This window comes from Podarcis liolepis, assembly GCF_965112155.1.
Source record: "Podarcis liolepis genome assembly, chromosome: 9".
Classification (NCBI taxonomy): domain Eukaryota; kingdom Metazoa; phylum Chordata; class Lepidosauria; order Squamata; family Lacertidae; genus Podarcis; species Podarcis liolepis.
This window is the reverse complement of record NC_139564.1, coordinates 22173562-22187291: the sequence shown is the minus strand read 5'-3', so window position 1 is coordinate 22187291 and position 13730 is coordinate 22173562. Positions and strand designations below refer to the sequence as shown.

Here is a 13730-nt window from a genome sequence, read left to right as displayed (position 1 = left end):
AACCACACTGTATTCTTGCAGTACAGTCATGAACTAAGATTGCTTAAAAGGCTTCCAAATAAAGGCTCAACTCTTTCTGAAGTTTAGTATAGATTGGATGAATGCATGGGTAAAGGGAAACTTGGCTAGGTGTCAGGAGGTTGTAACATCACTGAAAATCTTGACTTTGTTCATCACATTCTTAACTGATGAAGGTTGGTAGCAATGCCTACCTGCAGCGTATTAATACTACCTTTGCTTTACACTGTGTATGTATCGAGTGCAGCTACATGTCAAGGGATGCTTCCGCATCCCATTCTTTATGGCTTGCTTGCATGAAAGTACACTAACAAGCTATTCTTAGTAAGGAATGAGCTTTTTTGTCTTGCTTCCCTTGACTCATGAGTACCAAACAAGTTAGCTGTAAATGTTCACAACCTCTGAACCCTGCCTCCATTAATTCTTTAAGAGAACATGGTACCTGTTTTGTGTCGCTCCGTAACAGTAATTTGGTATGGAATTAAATTTGAAATGGACAGAATATAAGATCCTCTTTCTGTGACCTTTCGGGAAGGGCAGAAATGACCTCTATATAGGATGTGCTCTAAAGGTAATATTTCTTTTTGTAGGAACTTAGTGACTTGGCTCGTGACCCACCAGCTCAGTGTTCTGCAGGCCCTGTTGGAGATGACAGTAAGTAACTGACAAACTAAGTTTAAACCTAATAAACCAATGTGACTTGCTCTATATTTGTCTATATGCTCTTTTCCCTAAAGAAATACTGAATTTTTCTTTTTTCCCTCCCTCTTCTCAGTGTTTCATTGGCAAGCCACAATTATGGGCCCTGTAAGTATTTCAACTTTCTGAACGATGATTTAAAATAGAAGTGTTTGAAACTCTAAGGCCACTCTCATATCTGTTTTGAAGGTGTATTGGTAGGGAGGTTATAGTACCTTTTATTGGGCCAACTACCGTATTTTTCGCCGTATAGGACGCACTTTTCCCCTCCAAAAATGAAGGGGAAATGTGTGTGTGTCCTTTGGGGCGAATGCAGGCTTCAGGAAGCTATCCGCAAGCCTTGGGAGCCCGCGGGAGTTCCCGCCAGGCTCCCACGGCTTGCAGAGAGCTGCCTCCACCCCGAAGTCTGGCTGCACTGAGCAGTCGCGCCCGGGCTTCAGGTAGCTCTGCGCAAGCCGCGGGAGCCCTCCCACGGCTTGCGCAGAGCAGCCTGTTCTGGGGGCTGGGGTCAGGGGAAGCTTGGGCTTCCCCCGCCCCAGCCCCACGCCTGGGGAGGAAATAATTCCCCCCCCCTTTATTTCCCGCCAAAAAAACTAGGTGCGCCCTATGGGACGAAAAATACGGTAATTTATCTCAGTACAGATATTTTTCCGCTTTTCTTGGGAGGCTAAGGAAGCTACCAGTATTTGTCCTGAAAATAGAAAATATTTGTAGACCTCTTTCTCAAATTGTACACAATAGAGATTTGTTTTATCAAAATATTTCTATACCACTTCTACCAGATCAGTCTCTGAATAGTTTACACTGTATCTTCAACCTTTTCAGACCCAGAGCCCATTTCTAATATAAACATGCATTTGTTTTCTTAAACTTTTACTTGCGTGGTGGTAGTGTATCTGTTCCAACCCACCTCAGATCAGTTAAAGACCAGTGCTTTATATATATAACTCAAAATACCAATAACAATATTTTAACATCAAAACTGCATAATAAGCAAGCAGATAAAACAGGACTGTCAGCAAGATTTAAATTGCCTAAACGTAAAGTTTAAGAATAAAAAAGGTTTCATTTAGTGACTGAAAGGAGTGTTGTAATGCAAAAAACTGTTTCTCTAGTTACTTGTTAATAGACATGGAAGAATATTCATGGGGATTTCCATATCTTCTCTTTTTATAAGACTGTTTTGCCATATGCAGTGCTTGGTTAAACTGAGCTCTGGTAGAAATCTGGTAAACATCTTGTTGCAGATGGTTTTGCTTATAGTTAAGCTAATATTTAAACTTTGAGCACAGCTTACTGTTACTATGCTTTGCTATTCTGAACTCTCTATGGGTCCTGCTAAAAATTATAACTTGGATCTGAATTTCCTTCTGACAGAATGACAGTCCATATCAAGGTGGTGTTTTCTTCCTGACAATTCACTTTCCTACAGACTACCCTTTCAAACCACCCAAGGTAAGCATAAATGTGGAAGAGTCTTTTGCTTCTAAAATATTGAACCTCTCTGGGCTTGTGAATTATAGGCCACTGTCTAAGAAACAAGTATTTTTGTGGCTATATTTGCTTACAGTGCTTGTGTGATCTCTAATAGAAAAGCCTTGGCAGCTAGTTTATTCCATTAAATAACTGGCTTGCATGCTAATCTTGCTCAGGTTTGGATTGAATTGCAGCTAATAGATGAATTGTGTTCAAAAGATTCCAGAAATCAAATAATTTCTGATTCAGTTCTATAACTGTCTGTCATGCTTTTTTCTGGAGGGATGCAGGGGTACGCATACCCCTAAACATTTTGTGAATCTAAGTTTGACCTCATTGAGGGGGCAGTATTTCAATATGAGTAGGAAAACGAGAGTACCCCTAAACATTTTTTAAAGAAAAAAAGCACTGGTTATATGTATGAATCTAAGTTGGATTCAATTGATTATATAAAGTGTTTTGTCAGGAATTATTGAAAGTGCCTTCAGTCTAGTTCCATAATGTTGACTGGTGATAATCTTTGTAAAACCAAATCATGAACCATACAACTAAATTTGTCTCCAAAGGTAATTCAATTCTTTGTTCAGAACAGCAGTTCCATGTGTTGCACAGCAGACGTCTTACTAATGTTTCTGCAATTCTCTTGAATCTGTCAAGTACAGTATTACTGTTACCCCCAGACAGTGCTAGGCAATGATGTGAGTGGGATACTGCTGGCAAAAAAGCTTGTCCTGTGAGTTTATGGAGAAAATTTATATAATTAACAAGTGTGCCCTGGCTTTCTGGGTGACCTCCTGGAGCATATTGGGGAGGAGAGGAAGGTGAAGTTCCATTATACAAGCAGAAACTCATTTTGCTTTACTTTAATTCACAAAAAATGCTCCAGATTAAAAATTGGGAAATGTCCTAATCTTTTATCATAGTGGGCATACATTCACCGTATTTCCTAAGAAGTTGGCAAGATAAAATATGGAAGTAGCTGATTAGAATACTTTAGATGTGAATGTATAAAATGGCATTTATTTCACTAATAGCTTGTTGTAAATGTGCCCCCTCACATGCATAAACTCTGAATATTTACAATAATGCACACATAAACCACATAATTTGAGCTTTGGTGTTTTTAGGTTAAGTACCACAGGTCACATCACATTTAGTGCTTATGTAGGTTTTTTAAAAAAATTGATTGATCCTGTATAAGTGAAAACAATAAAATACTTGAGTGGGGAAAGAGTACCTAAAATGTGAGCAATTCCCTCAATGGTGTGTTTAAATAAATAGTGTGTCATGGAACTTTGAAGTGTCAGGCATAGCCCTACTGGCTTTAGCCCAAACGTAGCAGAGTTTTCCTGCACAGCGAAGAAGCTAGTTGAGGTGGTAATGACTAGTCAGCTAGACTCAGAATAACTATTTACAGGATTTATTAAAAGGAGAAAATAAAACCAGCAGAGTTTCTGCATACAAATAAAAGCAAAATAAATCCTCTCTTTCTCTCTCTCAAAACCATACACAGCACTTCTAACTCCTAACACACCTCACACCAAACTGAGCTAGCAATCCCTTGATAACAGAGTTGAGTGCTGGTCGTTAACCAATCAGAGTGAGTAGTTTCTAGGTCAAGCAGACCTGGGCTTTCTGCCAAGAGTAAATTGACACCAGCTTGAGTTAATTGTGTGAAGCTAGAATCTGCAAGTTTCCCACGAGAACCAATTAACAGAAACTGAACACCCCCTCACAGATTCTGCTGAACAATTAACACCAAATACACCTATGTAGGAGATTATTTTTCCAGCAAACCTAAACCCTTGCACATTCGCTTGTTCTTTATCTTTGCCAATGGTTTAGTTAACACATCTGCTACATTTTCTTCACTTGATACATAAGTACAGGTGATTACATTGTCTTGTACACAGCAACGTACATTTTGGTATTTTACAGAGATATGTTTGGAACGCGATTTGAAGCCCTCTGTTTTACTTAAGGTTATACAAGCTTGATTATCAATGTAAACTTGTACTGGTTCTCCACAATTTACATTTAAATCTGCCATCAAATGCTTGAAATAAATCACCTCGTTGCACAATTCACTCAATGCGGCGTACTCTGATTCCGTTGATGACACACTTACAACGTCTTGCTTGCGTGACCGCCAGCTGATTAAAGCTCCACCGACCATTATGACTAGTCCTGTGACAGATTTTCTATCCGGCAAATTTCCCCAATCACTATCACAGTAGCAACTCAACATTTCATCCTCTGAAGAATTTAATTGTAACATATAGCCAATTGTCTGTTTGAGGTATCTCAGAACTTGTTTTACCCCTTTCCAGGCATTTAGTGTGGGTTTTGAGACCAATCTACTTAATATGCCTACTGCGTAGCTAATATCAGGTCTGGACCACTGTGCTAGATACAATAAACTTCCAATTACAGAGTGATATACATCAGGATGTTCAAATTCAGGACTCTCATCTATATGAAGTGTTTTTATGAAACCTGGATCCATAGGCACCGCTGCCCCTTTGCAATCCTGCATCCTGTATGTAGTCAGTAGTTGTTTAACTTTGTTCTGCTGACTAATTAGGCAGCTGCCATCTTGGGCCCAGCACACTTCCAACCCTAGATATGTCCTAACCGGGCCTAAGTCTTTCACTTTGAACTTACTGGACAATTGCTTGGCAAACCTTTTAGTTTGTTTATCTGTTTTACAGGCATACAATACATCATCTACATAAATCAGACAAAACTCTTGATCACTGCCTGTACCACGTACATAAACACAATTGTCAGCTGTACTCTGCTTGAAACCAAATGACACTAAGGCCTCATGGAAACATTTGTTCCAAGATCTTGCAGCCTGTTTAAGACCATATAGAGCTTTGTTTAATTTTAACACTCTATTGGAACCTGTCTCATAACCAGGCGGTTCGGCTAGATACAGGTCTTCTGATATTGATGCATGTAAATATGCAGTCTGGATATCAAAATGGTTTAACAGGAGTTTTCTCTTTGCTCCAAGTGTTAGAATCAGCCTTACACTGTCCCCCTTAGCAGTAGGGGAAAAAGTTTCGTCATAATCTTTTCCAGGCCTCTGAGAATATCCTTGAGCCACTAAACGAGCTTTGTATTTGTACTCTCCTGTCACCAGAGGTTTAAGTTTGTACACCCACCTGCAGCCTACAATCTTTGCCCCCTCAGGCGCTGCTACTGGTGTAAAAACCTTGTGCTCATTCAGAGAGGACATCTCTTCCTCCATTGCCTGTTTCCAGAGCTCTGCCTCCTCTTTTGGTAACTTTAACACCTCCTGAAAACTCTTGGGTTCTGCAATTACACTAAACACATTTGCAGTATCTGGGGAAAAACGCACCGGAGGCACTCCTTTGTTTTGTCTTTTAGATCTTCTGGGAGAAAATTTTTCTTCTGACCCACTTTCCTCCTCAGAACTACGACCTCTCTTTTGTTGCTTAGCAACTGGTCTCTGGCTAACTCCACTTTCTTGAGAGCTCTTATCTGAACTTTCCTCCCCCTCAGACTCTGATTCTCTGTGTCTACCTTCAGAGTCATGAAGCTCCTGGGAAGGTTCAAACCAAACCTCAGTATTGGCATGTAGTCTCTCCCAGCCACTATGTTCACAAAAACTGGCATTCCTGGAGATCACAATGCCATTTGTCCCTTCAGCAAAACGGAAACCCTTTCCCAGCTCCTGGTAACCCACAAACACTAACTGTTTGGTCTTAGGATCTCCCTTCTTTCTCATTTGTTTCGGAATTAATACCCAGGCTTTTGATCCAAACACATGCAAATGGTCAATTTTGGGTTTTTTCTGAAACAATTTAAAGTACGGGGTTGTACCTATTGTTTGATGAAAGAGCCTATTTTGGAGATAACACGCGGTGAGTATGCTCTCCCCCCAATAAGACATGGGCAAATCAGCATCATCAAGCATGGCAAACATCATATCTTGTAAAGATCTGTTTTTTCGTTCTGCAACGCCATTCTCCTCTGGGGAAAAAACATTCGTTTTTCTATGCCCAATGCCACGCTTTTGTAACCAATCTCTAAAGGCATTTGACATAAATTCGCCACCTCTGTCCGTCTGAATCCTTCTGAGCTTAATGGACAGAAATCTTTCCACAGATGCCACCCAGCCTTTAAACTTAGTGAACACGTCACCCTTATTCTTCATGGGAAAAACCCAAGAATAACGCGTGGCGTCATCCACAATTGTTAGTGAAAAACGCGATCCACCCCTGCTTACAGCAAATGGACCAATTACGTCCATGTGAACCAGCTGTAGCGGTGACTCACTAACTCTGTCACTTCTGGGGTAAGAGACTCTGTGGGTTTTAACCTTTTTACACACATTACAATCAAGGTACTTGTTACAACTCTTTAAATTACCCCCATCAGCCAATTCAGACATTTTTAGTACACTTTTCCAGCAAGCATGCCCCATTTTCCTATGCAATAAGTGCACACAGTTGTCATGTATAGCTTTGTTATTCACTGCAGGCTGAGATTTACTGACTACTGCTGCAACTTGAGATCCTGCTTTAAGCCAAAACAAGCCTCCCTCTGACTTAGCAGTGCCTAAAATCTCACCAGCCTTCTTAATAATGCAACTGTCTCCTTCAAAATACACTTTAAACCCAGCTTTTAGCAAACAATCTACAGACATCAGATTGCTCCTTAATGACGGCACACAAAGTACATTTTGCAGGCATTCACGAAGACAAGGAACAAAAACTGCACCCCCCGAAATCACTTCGGAAGTACTTCCGTCTGCTAGAGCCACCTGGCTGCGCTGTGCTGAGTTCTTGGAAACAAACAATTCATCTGAATTTACGATGTGGCGAGACGCTCCCGAATCGACCACCCAGACCGCTTGTTTCTCATCAGCAATCTTGACCTCGCCGGTCACCAGCTGAGCCGACTGTTTTCGTTTGAAGAATTTCTTTTTACGCTGCTGCTGCTGCTGCTCTCGTCTCTGCTCCTGCACCGGCAACTGAGACTTGACCAACTCCGGACATTGTCGTTTTAGATGCGCTGAAGACCCACATCGGAAACAACGCCTAACAGCAAACGCTGACTCCTCACCGGTACGCTGCTCTTGCTTCACCTCTGGCACGGCATGAGAACTCCTTCCAAACCGCCCACCTGTAGAAGCCTCTGCAGCCAACGACCTTTCTTGCCTCTTCTGCCATTCTTCAATCAAACGCCCAGTAACGTAACTGACTGATAAATCATGCTCCTGTATGCCTTCTAGAGACAAAACTAAATTATCCCAGCTTTCCGGGAGAGAACTCAAAATAATAGCCACCTTCTCCTGCTGGTCTAATGCACAGTCTCTTTCCTGTAGCGCAGCAAACTTTAACTGTAAACTGTGTAGGTGTTCCTGCATTGTAACCCCAGGCTGTAACATTGCCTTGTACAATGCCTTGCGAATGAACAGCTTGGAAACCGCTGTTTCACGCACATGGAGTTCTTTAAGTGCTTGCCACACACCTCTAGCTGTCTTGATTCCCCTCACATACGGCAACTGGGAATCTTCCAGCCCCAAGACAATTGTGGCCCTTGCTCTTTGGTCTTTATCGAGGTCTTCATCATCAGGCTTCGTAGGAAACTTACTCACCACTTGCCAGAGATGATCCCTCTGCAGCACTGCCTGCATGCGTTCCGACCACAGCAAGTAATTGGAGTCATTCAGACGCTCAAAAGCCATCTGAACTGGTTGTGAGGCCATCTTGAGAGTGATGTCCCTGGAACCCGGAACCAGCTACTCACGACCACCGAGAGAGAAAACAGGAACCACAGCACCCAGCACTCACACGCTGCAGCTGTTGTCCTTGTGTCCACTGCGTCACCAGCTCACCACAGTCAGGAACCAGCCAGTGTCCATCTGCTGCACCAACGCCGTTGATGCTGACACCACCGCAACTCAGGCTGGCAGCACAATGCCCATAACCTCATGGAACTTTGAAGTGTCAGGCATAGCCCTACTGGCTTTAGCCCAAACGTAGCAGAGTTTTCCTGCACAGCGAAGAAGCTAGTTGAGGTGGTAATGACTAGTCAGCTAGACTCAGAATAACTATTTACAGGATTTATTAAAAGGAGAAAATAAAACCAGCAGAGTTTCTGCATACAAATAAAAGCAAAATAAATCCTCTCTTTCTCTCTCTCAAAACCATACACAGCACTTCTAACTCCTAACACACCTCACACCAAACTGAGCTAGCAATCCCTTGATAACAGAGTTGAGTGCTGGTCGTTAACCAATCAGAGTGAGTAGTTTCTAGGTCAAGCAGACCTGGGCTTTCTGCCAAGAGTAAATTGACACCAGCTTGAGTTAATTGTGTGAAGCTAGAATCTGCAAGTTTCCCACGAGAACCAATTAACAGAAACTGAACAGTGTGTACTCTAAATATTCTGACAACCAGCATCTTTTAACCAGAACAAAAGGACATGTGTGCTAACTGCAGATTGATATACATTTCTTCTAGGTTGCATTTACAACAAGAATTTATCATCCAAATATTAACAGTAATGGCAGCATTTGTCTCGACATTCTAAGGTCACAGTGGTCTCCTGCTTTAACTATTTCTAAAGGTAAGGGAAGTATTTCACAAAAATGTTGTCATTGGGTTAATGAAACAGCTTGTATTTTTTTTTTTTTACTCCCATTGTGGGAAAGAGGCATATCTGAATGTATGGCTTCTACCTCTCCCAGTGTATCTTTGGTTGATATTTGAGTGTTATTTTGACTTCATTGTTCTGACCATGACTATTAAAATTTGCAGTATATGTAAAACTTAGGTGCTATTTAAAATACTGATTTAGAACTGGCAAGAGAAAAAATCTAGCCTAAATAATATGCCAGCTTTGCAGCATATTAAAATGTAAGATTTTGATGTAGTTGATGCTGGAGTTGAATGACACTTTCATGTATTTACAGTCAAAATATTCAGGCAGTTACCATCACATATGTGATTGCTTTCTTCTTTGATATGTCTCCTTGTACTGATAAGCGAGACTTCCTAGAAAGTCATCAGAGTGATTTGGTTATAGGAGCACTTCTGTAGAGAATTGTGATTTTGGCTAAGGAGCAGTAGGCATTACACCTGAACTTGGATTAATACATGCCATGTCTATGTGTTTATACAGTGTTGTCCATAGGCAGAGAGGAATGTAGACAATATGGCTCAAGCTATTAAAATCTAGGATGAAGTTTGTGTTCTGCAATTTGCAGCATTCATGTGTATAAAGCTTTTAAATGAGCATTCAGTTGTCATTTCAATCAAGGATGCCAGCAGGATTTTATTGGGCCCTCTGCCCCACTTGTAAAGGAGGGCACAAATTTGCTTAAGTTTTTCAGATGCATAGTGTCACATGGCAATTTGTATTGCCTCTTTGGGGTGAGATGGAGGGCTTAAATTCCCAAATGAACCTCCATTTTCTGTATCTAGAGAAAAATTGAGTGAACCACACTGGGGAAGACTCCGCCAAAAGGTTTCAAAATGTCTGGAGAAGGGACTTCCTGGGTCATTTTAAAACAATGTTAGGATATTCTTGAGCATGTACAATCATGGGTCTGGCTTGACACTTTGACTGTAAAACACTGAAAGGGGGTATCCGAATTTTATCTTTGAGATTGCTTCACATGTTACCTGAATGTTTTGTTTAACATTCATTCTACATGGGATGAAGATTTCTAAGGAAAGAAAAGAAAACGGGGTCTAGGCCTTGTATAGTAGTACCCCATCTCAGCATTCCTGATTGTAATGAACATGGTCACACCTTTAGGCAACCTTTTTAATAAAGTATATGAGCCTGATGACATGCACATGCAGTGGGAGATAATTAGCTGGTCTTTCGATGAAGTATTTCATAGTCCTTTTCGGATTTTCACCATAAATGCTACTCTTTTGTTGCAGTACTGTTATCCATTTGTTCACTGCTATGTGACCCAAATCCAGATGATCCCCTAGTGCCAGAGATTGCACGTATCTATAAAACAGACAGAGACAAGTAAGTATAGCTCCCTTGGAAAGATTGCCTAAGTGAAGAGATGTGGTTAGAAAATTATTGAGTTTCTTTCGCTCTTTTCAAATTGGAGTTGAAAAGACCCAAATTGACTTGGATTTAAATGCTCTGGTTTTTGTTTTTTTTTAAATACAGAAGGCTCCAGGACAGTGCTAAAACTGAAGTTAGACCTTAATCCTGGCCAAAATACTTATTTCTGTTGTTTGATTGTTATGGAACAGTTTAAAAACAGCACACAAGGTTTTGAGTTTGAGGGAGGGCGGAGGGAGTGCAAACTTATCTGATACTTCCATGGCTCTTAACTATTGCCTTCTGTTCTGGATTTAACTGTGGTTGCCTCAAATTTCCCATTAGTTCTAGAACTGCTTCCAGGTAGACTTAAAGGATCTATTCGCTCGTCTTTCTTACTAAATATACTTATCCAATTAGGTACAATAGGTTAGCAAGAGAGTGGACAGAGAAATACGCTATGCTGTAGGGTAAGACTATCTGCACTTCATGGTGCATTAATGATGTTGGGAATTCAGCACTTGAGTGCAGCATGCTTAAGGCACTGGATTTAACTAACAAATAAAAGATTGTACCAGTTACTGAAATACAAAGCTTAACAGCTCGATCGGTATTCAGTGTGAGAGACCTATTTCTGCATGGCTAAACAAGTAGAGCCAAACATAAAACAAGGTTTTCTAGTTGTTGTTTTTCTTGGTTCTGCAACTGCTGCTTTGTCTGGTAGGTACTTTTGGCACTACTTCAAAGAAGATGGCTTTGGTCATCTAATATAAACTGTTAAGTAAGTGAAATTCAGAGCTCATGAAGTAGAAAAAGTTACTAGGCATGTATAAGTAGGCACTAACATAATAACTGAGCATGTAAATATAGAACTGGTTCAATCACAGTAGAGCTCCTGCACAGTTCTCTCAACATCCCTGCTTTTTGCGAGGGAGGCTGGCTAAAGGACTTCGTGACTTGATTGTGCTGTTTGTCAGAGTTTGGAATTTTGCATTACTTGTCATAACACAACCGAACATCCACCTGTACTTGCACATTAAGATGTGATTTTCTAACATGCAGTAATATGTTTTACACATGAGATTTTAAAAAATGGCATGTGTGCTTTGCCCAGTGTCTCTTACAAATTTAGGCTAGTGATCAAGAACAACACCAAAAGTAGTAGTGCGTCTGGATGGGGATATTTTAAGGCAGTCTTGTCTGGCGTTAATGCTAGTTTTACTTCTTGTTTGTGCTATTTGGAGTGGTTTGTTTGGGACAGTTAAGGAAAATGGAAGCATAGATAGGGATTTTGTATGTTTAGAATTCCAATTTCTCCTATTTTCATTTCTGGATAACGTTGGCTGCTTTGTTTAGAGATAAAAGATCAAGAATTTCTACACAAGTTAAACTAGGCGGAGCTGCTGTGTTCTATCAGTACAGTGGTACCTCGCAAGACGAATGCCTTGCAAGACAAAAAACTCGCTAGACGAAAGGGTTTTTTGAGCTGCTTCGCAAGACGATCTTCCCTATGGGCTTGCTTCGCAAGACGGAAACGTCTTGCAAGTTTGTTTCCTTTTCCTTAACACCGTTAATACAGTTGCGACTTGACTTCGAGGAGCAACTCATAGAACGTGGTGTGGTAGCCTTTTTTGAGGTTTTTAAAGACTTTGGTGATTTTTGAAGCTTTTCCAAAACTTTCCCGACACCGTGCTTCGCAAGACGAAAAAAATCTCAAGACGACAAAACTCGCAGAACGAATTAATTTCGTCTTGCGAGGCACCACTGTAATGTCAAGTAGTTTCTTCATATTAAGTTAGCAACTACTTCACTATATTTTGAGTCTCCTGCCTGCTGGATCGAAAGCTTGACTTTCTAGGTTTCAAAGGACGACATAGTTGTTGGATTTTTGGTTTTTTTTGAGAAAAGTAGTATAAATTATCATGTTCCTGGGAAGCTGAAGGAGACGTTAATGTGTGGAATATTTTATTGCTGATTGTAGTTTGGCTGATTTTGCTTAACATGTTTTCCTCTTACAGGTACAACAGAATATCTCGGGAATGGACTCAGAAGTATGCCATGTGATGCTACCTTAAATCAGAATAACCTGCATTATAGCTGGAATAAACTTTAAATTACTGTTCCTTTTTGATTTTCTTATCCGGCTGCTCCCCTATCAGACCTCATCTTTTTTTTTTTTTATTTACCTCTATCCATTCATGCACATGCTCATCTGAGAAGACTTTAGCTCTTCCAGCTTTGGACAATAACTGCTTTTTAGAATCTGTAAAGTAGTTATACAAGAACAATTGCCCAAGATTCAGAATTCTTTAAATGGAGCATGTGTGTTGTGGCCAATGTCTTCACTCTAACTTGGTTATGAGATTGAAATCATTCCTCACTGCTCTAACAGTTCTACTGAAGATATCGCCCAAAGGGAGGGAGATGGATGTTCAGTTTGCTCACATCACAGGAAATAACATTGCTGTAGCATCATCCATCTTGTTTTAAATCCTTCCAGTGTTAGAGACTGAGGTTTCATGACATACTTGTGCTCATAACTGGTATGGCTGGAGAATTGGTACAGAACCTGTAGCATCAGCAGAACAGAACACGTGATGTATCTTATGCATGTCAATAAAGGAATGACCAGTTCTTGTTCTACAGAGAATGGAAATTGGAAGTCCAACATCTCTTGTATTCCAAAATAGGGTCTCAGAACATTTTTGTAACTCTCATTTAAATTTTGTTAGGATGCTTGGAGCTATTAGTTAATCTATCTTCCACAACAGTTTAATATAGCACTGAATAAATGATGCAAGTTGTCAATGGATGAATGATCAACTAATAGCTCTCCTAGTAATTGATTTTATTTTCTTCAATAAAGTTACATAAACCAATGAGTTAGCTGCCTGGATTAATCAATATGGGAAACAAAATCTTTTGTAAAAGCAAAGGTGGTTTTTGTATATACTTTTTGGGATTTGCCTCATTGTTTGACATCAAATAATGATGTGAAGTTAGAGTGAACCTTTTTGCCATGTTCAGTTATAATACTTGGTCTGTTTTCAGGTTGACACATTGATCAGCCCTGGAGTAAGCAGAACTAATAAGCTAATCTAGTAGTGTAGACTTTAGTGTGCTACACAAGGTACTGGGAGCCAAGAGTTCAAATATGGACTTGGGGCCCAGCTGATATATGTACTGGTGTATCAGAGACACGTCCAGATGCACCCAGCTTGTTGACTGAGAAGCATTTCTTCACCGTGTACACTTGACAGCTGAAAGATCTTTATGTGGGAGTAATGAGGCAAAAATTGCAAAATAAAGTACTGTTTTGATGTGGGAATTGTCATGAGGTTGTGTTGAAGTGACTTTTCTATGTGGGATGTTTGCTATCCATCAAAGGACTACCATGCTGCCACATAACATTAATGAACATTTTTGTTGCAGTGGTCACTTTTCATTTCTGGTGGCTAAAATGAGTGAATAAAGTCATTGCTACTGGG

General features: G+C 40.4%; 1 protein-coding gene across 3 annotated transcripts in view; it reads left to right on the top strand.

Moving 5' to 3' along the window:
• UBE2D3 (ubiquitin conjugating enzyme E2 D3) overlaps positions 1 to 13730 on the top strand; it is a 32955-nt gene extending 19225 nt beyond the window's left edge. Inside the window, exons 2-8 of one of the 3 annotated variants that reach the window (XM_083459377.1) lie at positions 609 to 672; positions 794 to 825; positions 2095 to 2172; positions 8694 to 8799; positions 10125 to 10218; positions 10663 to 10712; positions 12261 to 13730. In XM_083459377.1, the coding sequence (XP_083315503.1) occupies positions 609 to 672; positions 794 to 825; positions 2095 to 2172; positions 8694 to 8799; positions 10125 to 10218; positions 10663 to 10711 (423 nt within the window). In that variant the 3' untranslated portion in view covers position 10712; positions 12261 to 13730. Of the gene's footprint in view, positions 1 to 608; positions 673 to 793; positions 826 to 2094; positions 2173 to 8693; positions 8800 to 10124; positions 10219 to 10662; positions 10735 to 12260 lie in introns of all 3 variants that reach the window. The other 2 variants (XM_083459378.1, XM_083459379.1) reach the window with 2 other exon arrangements.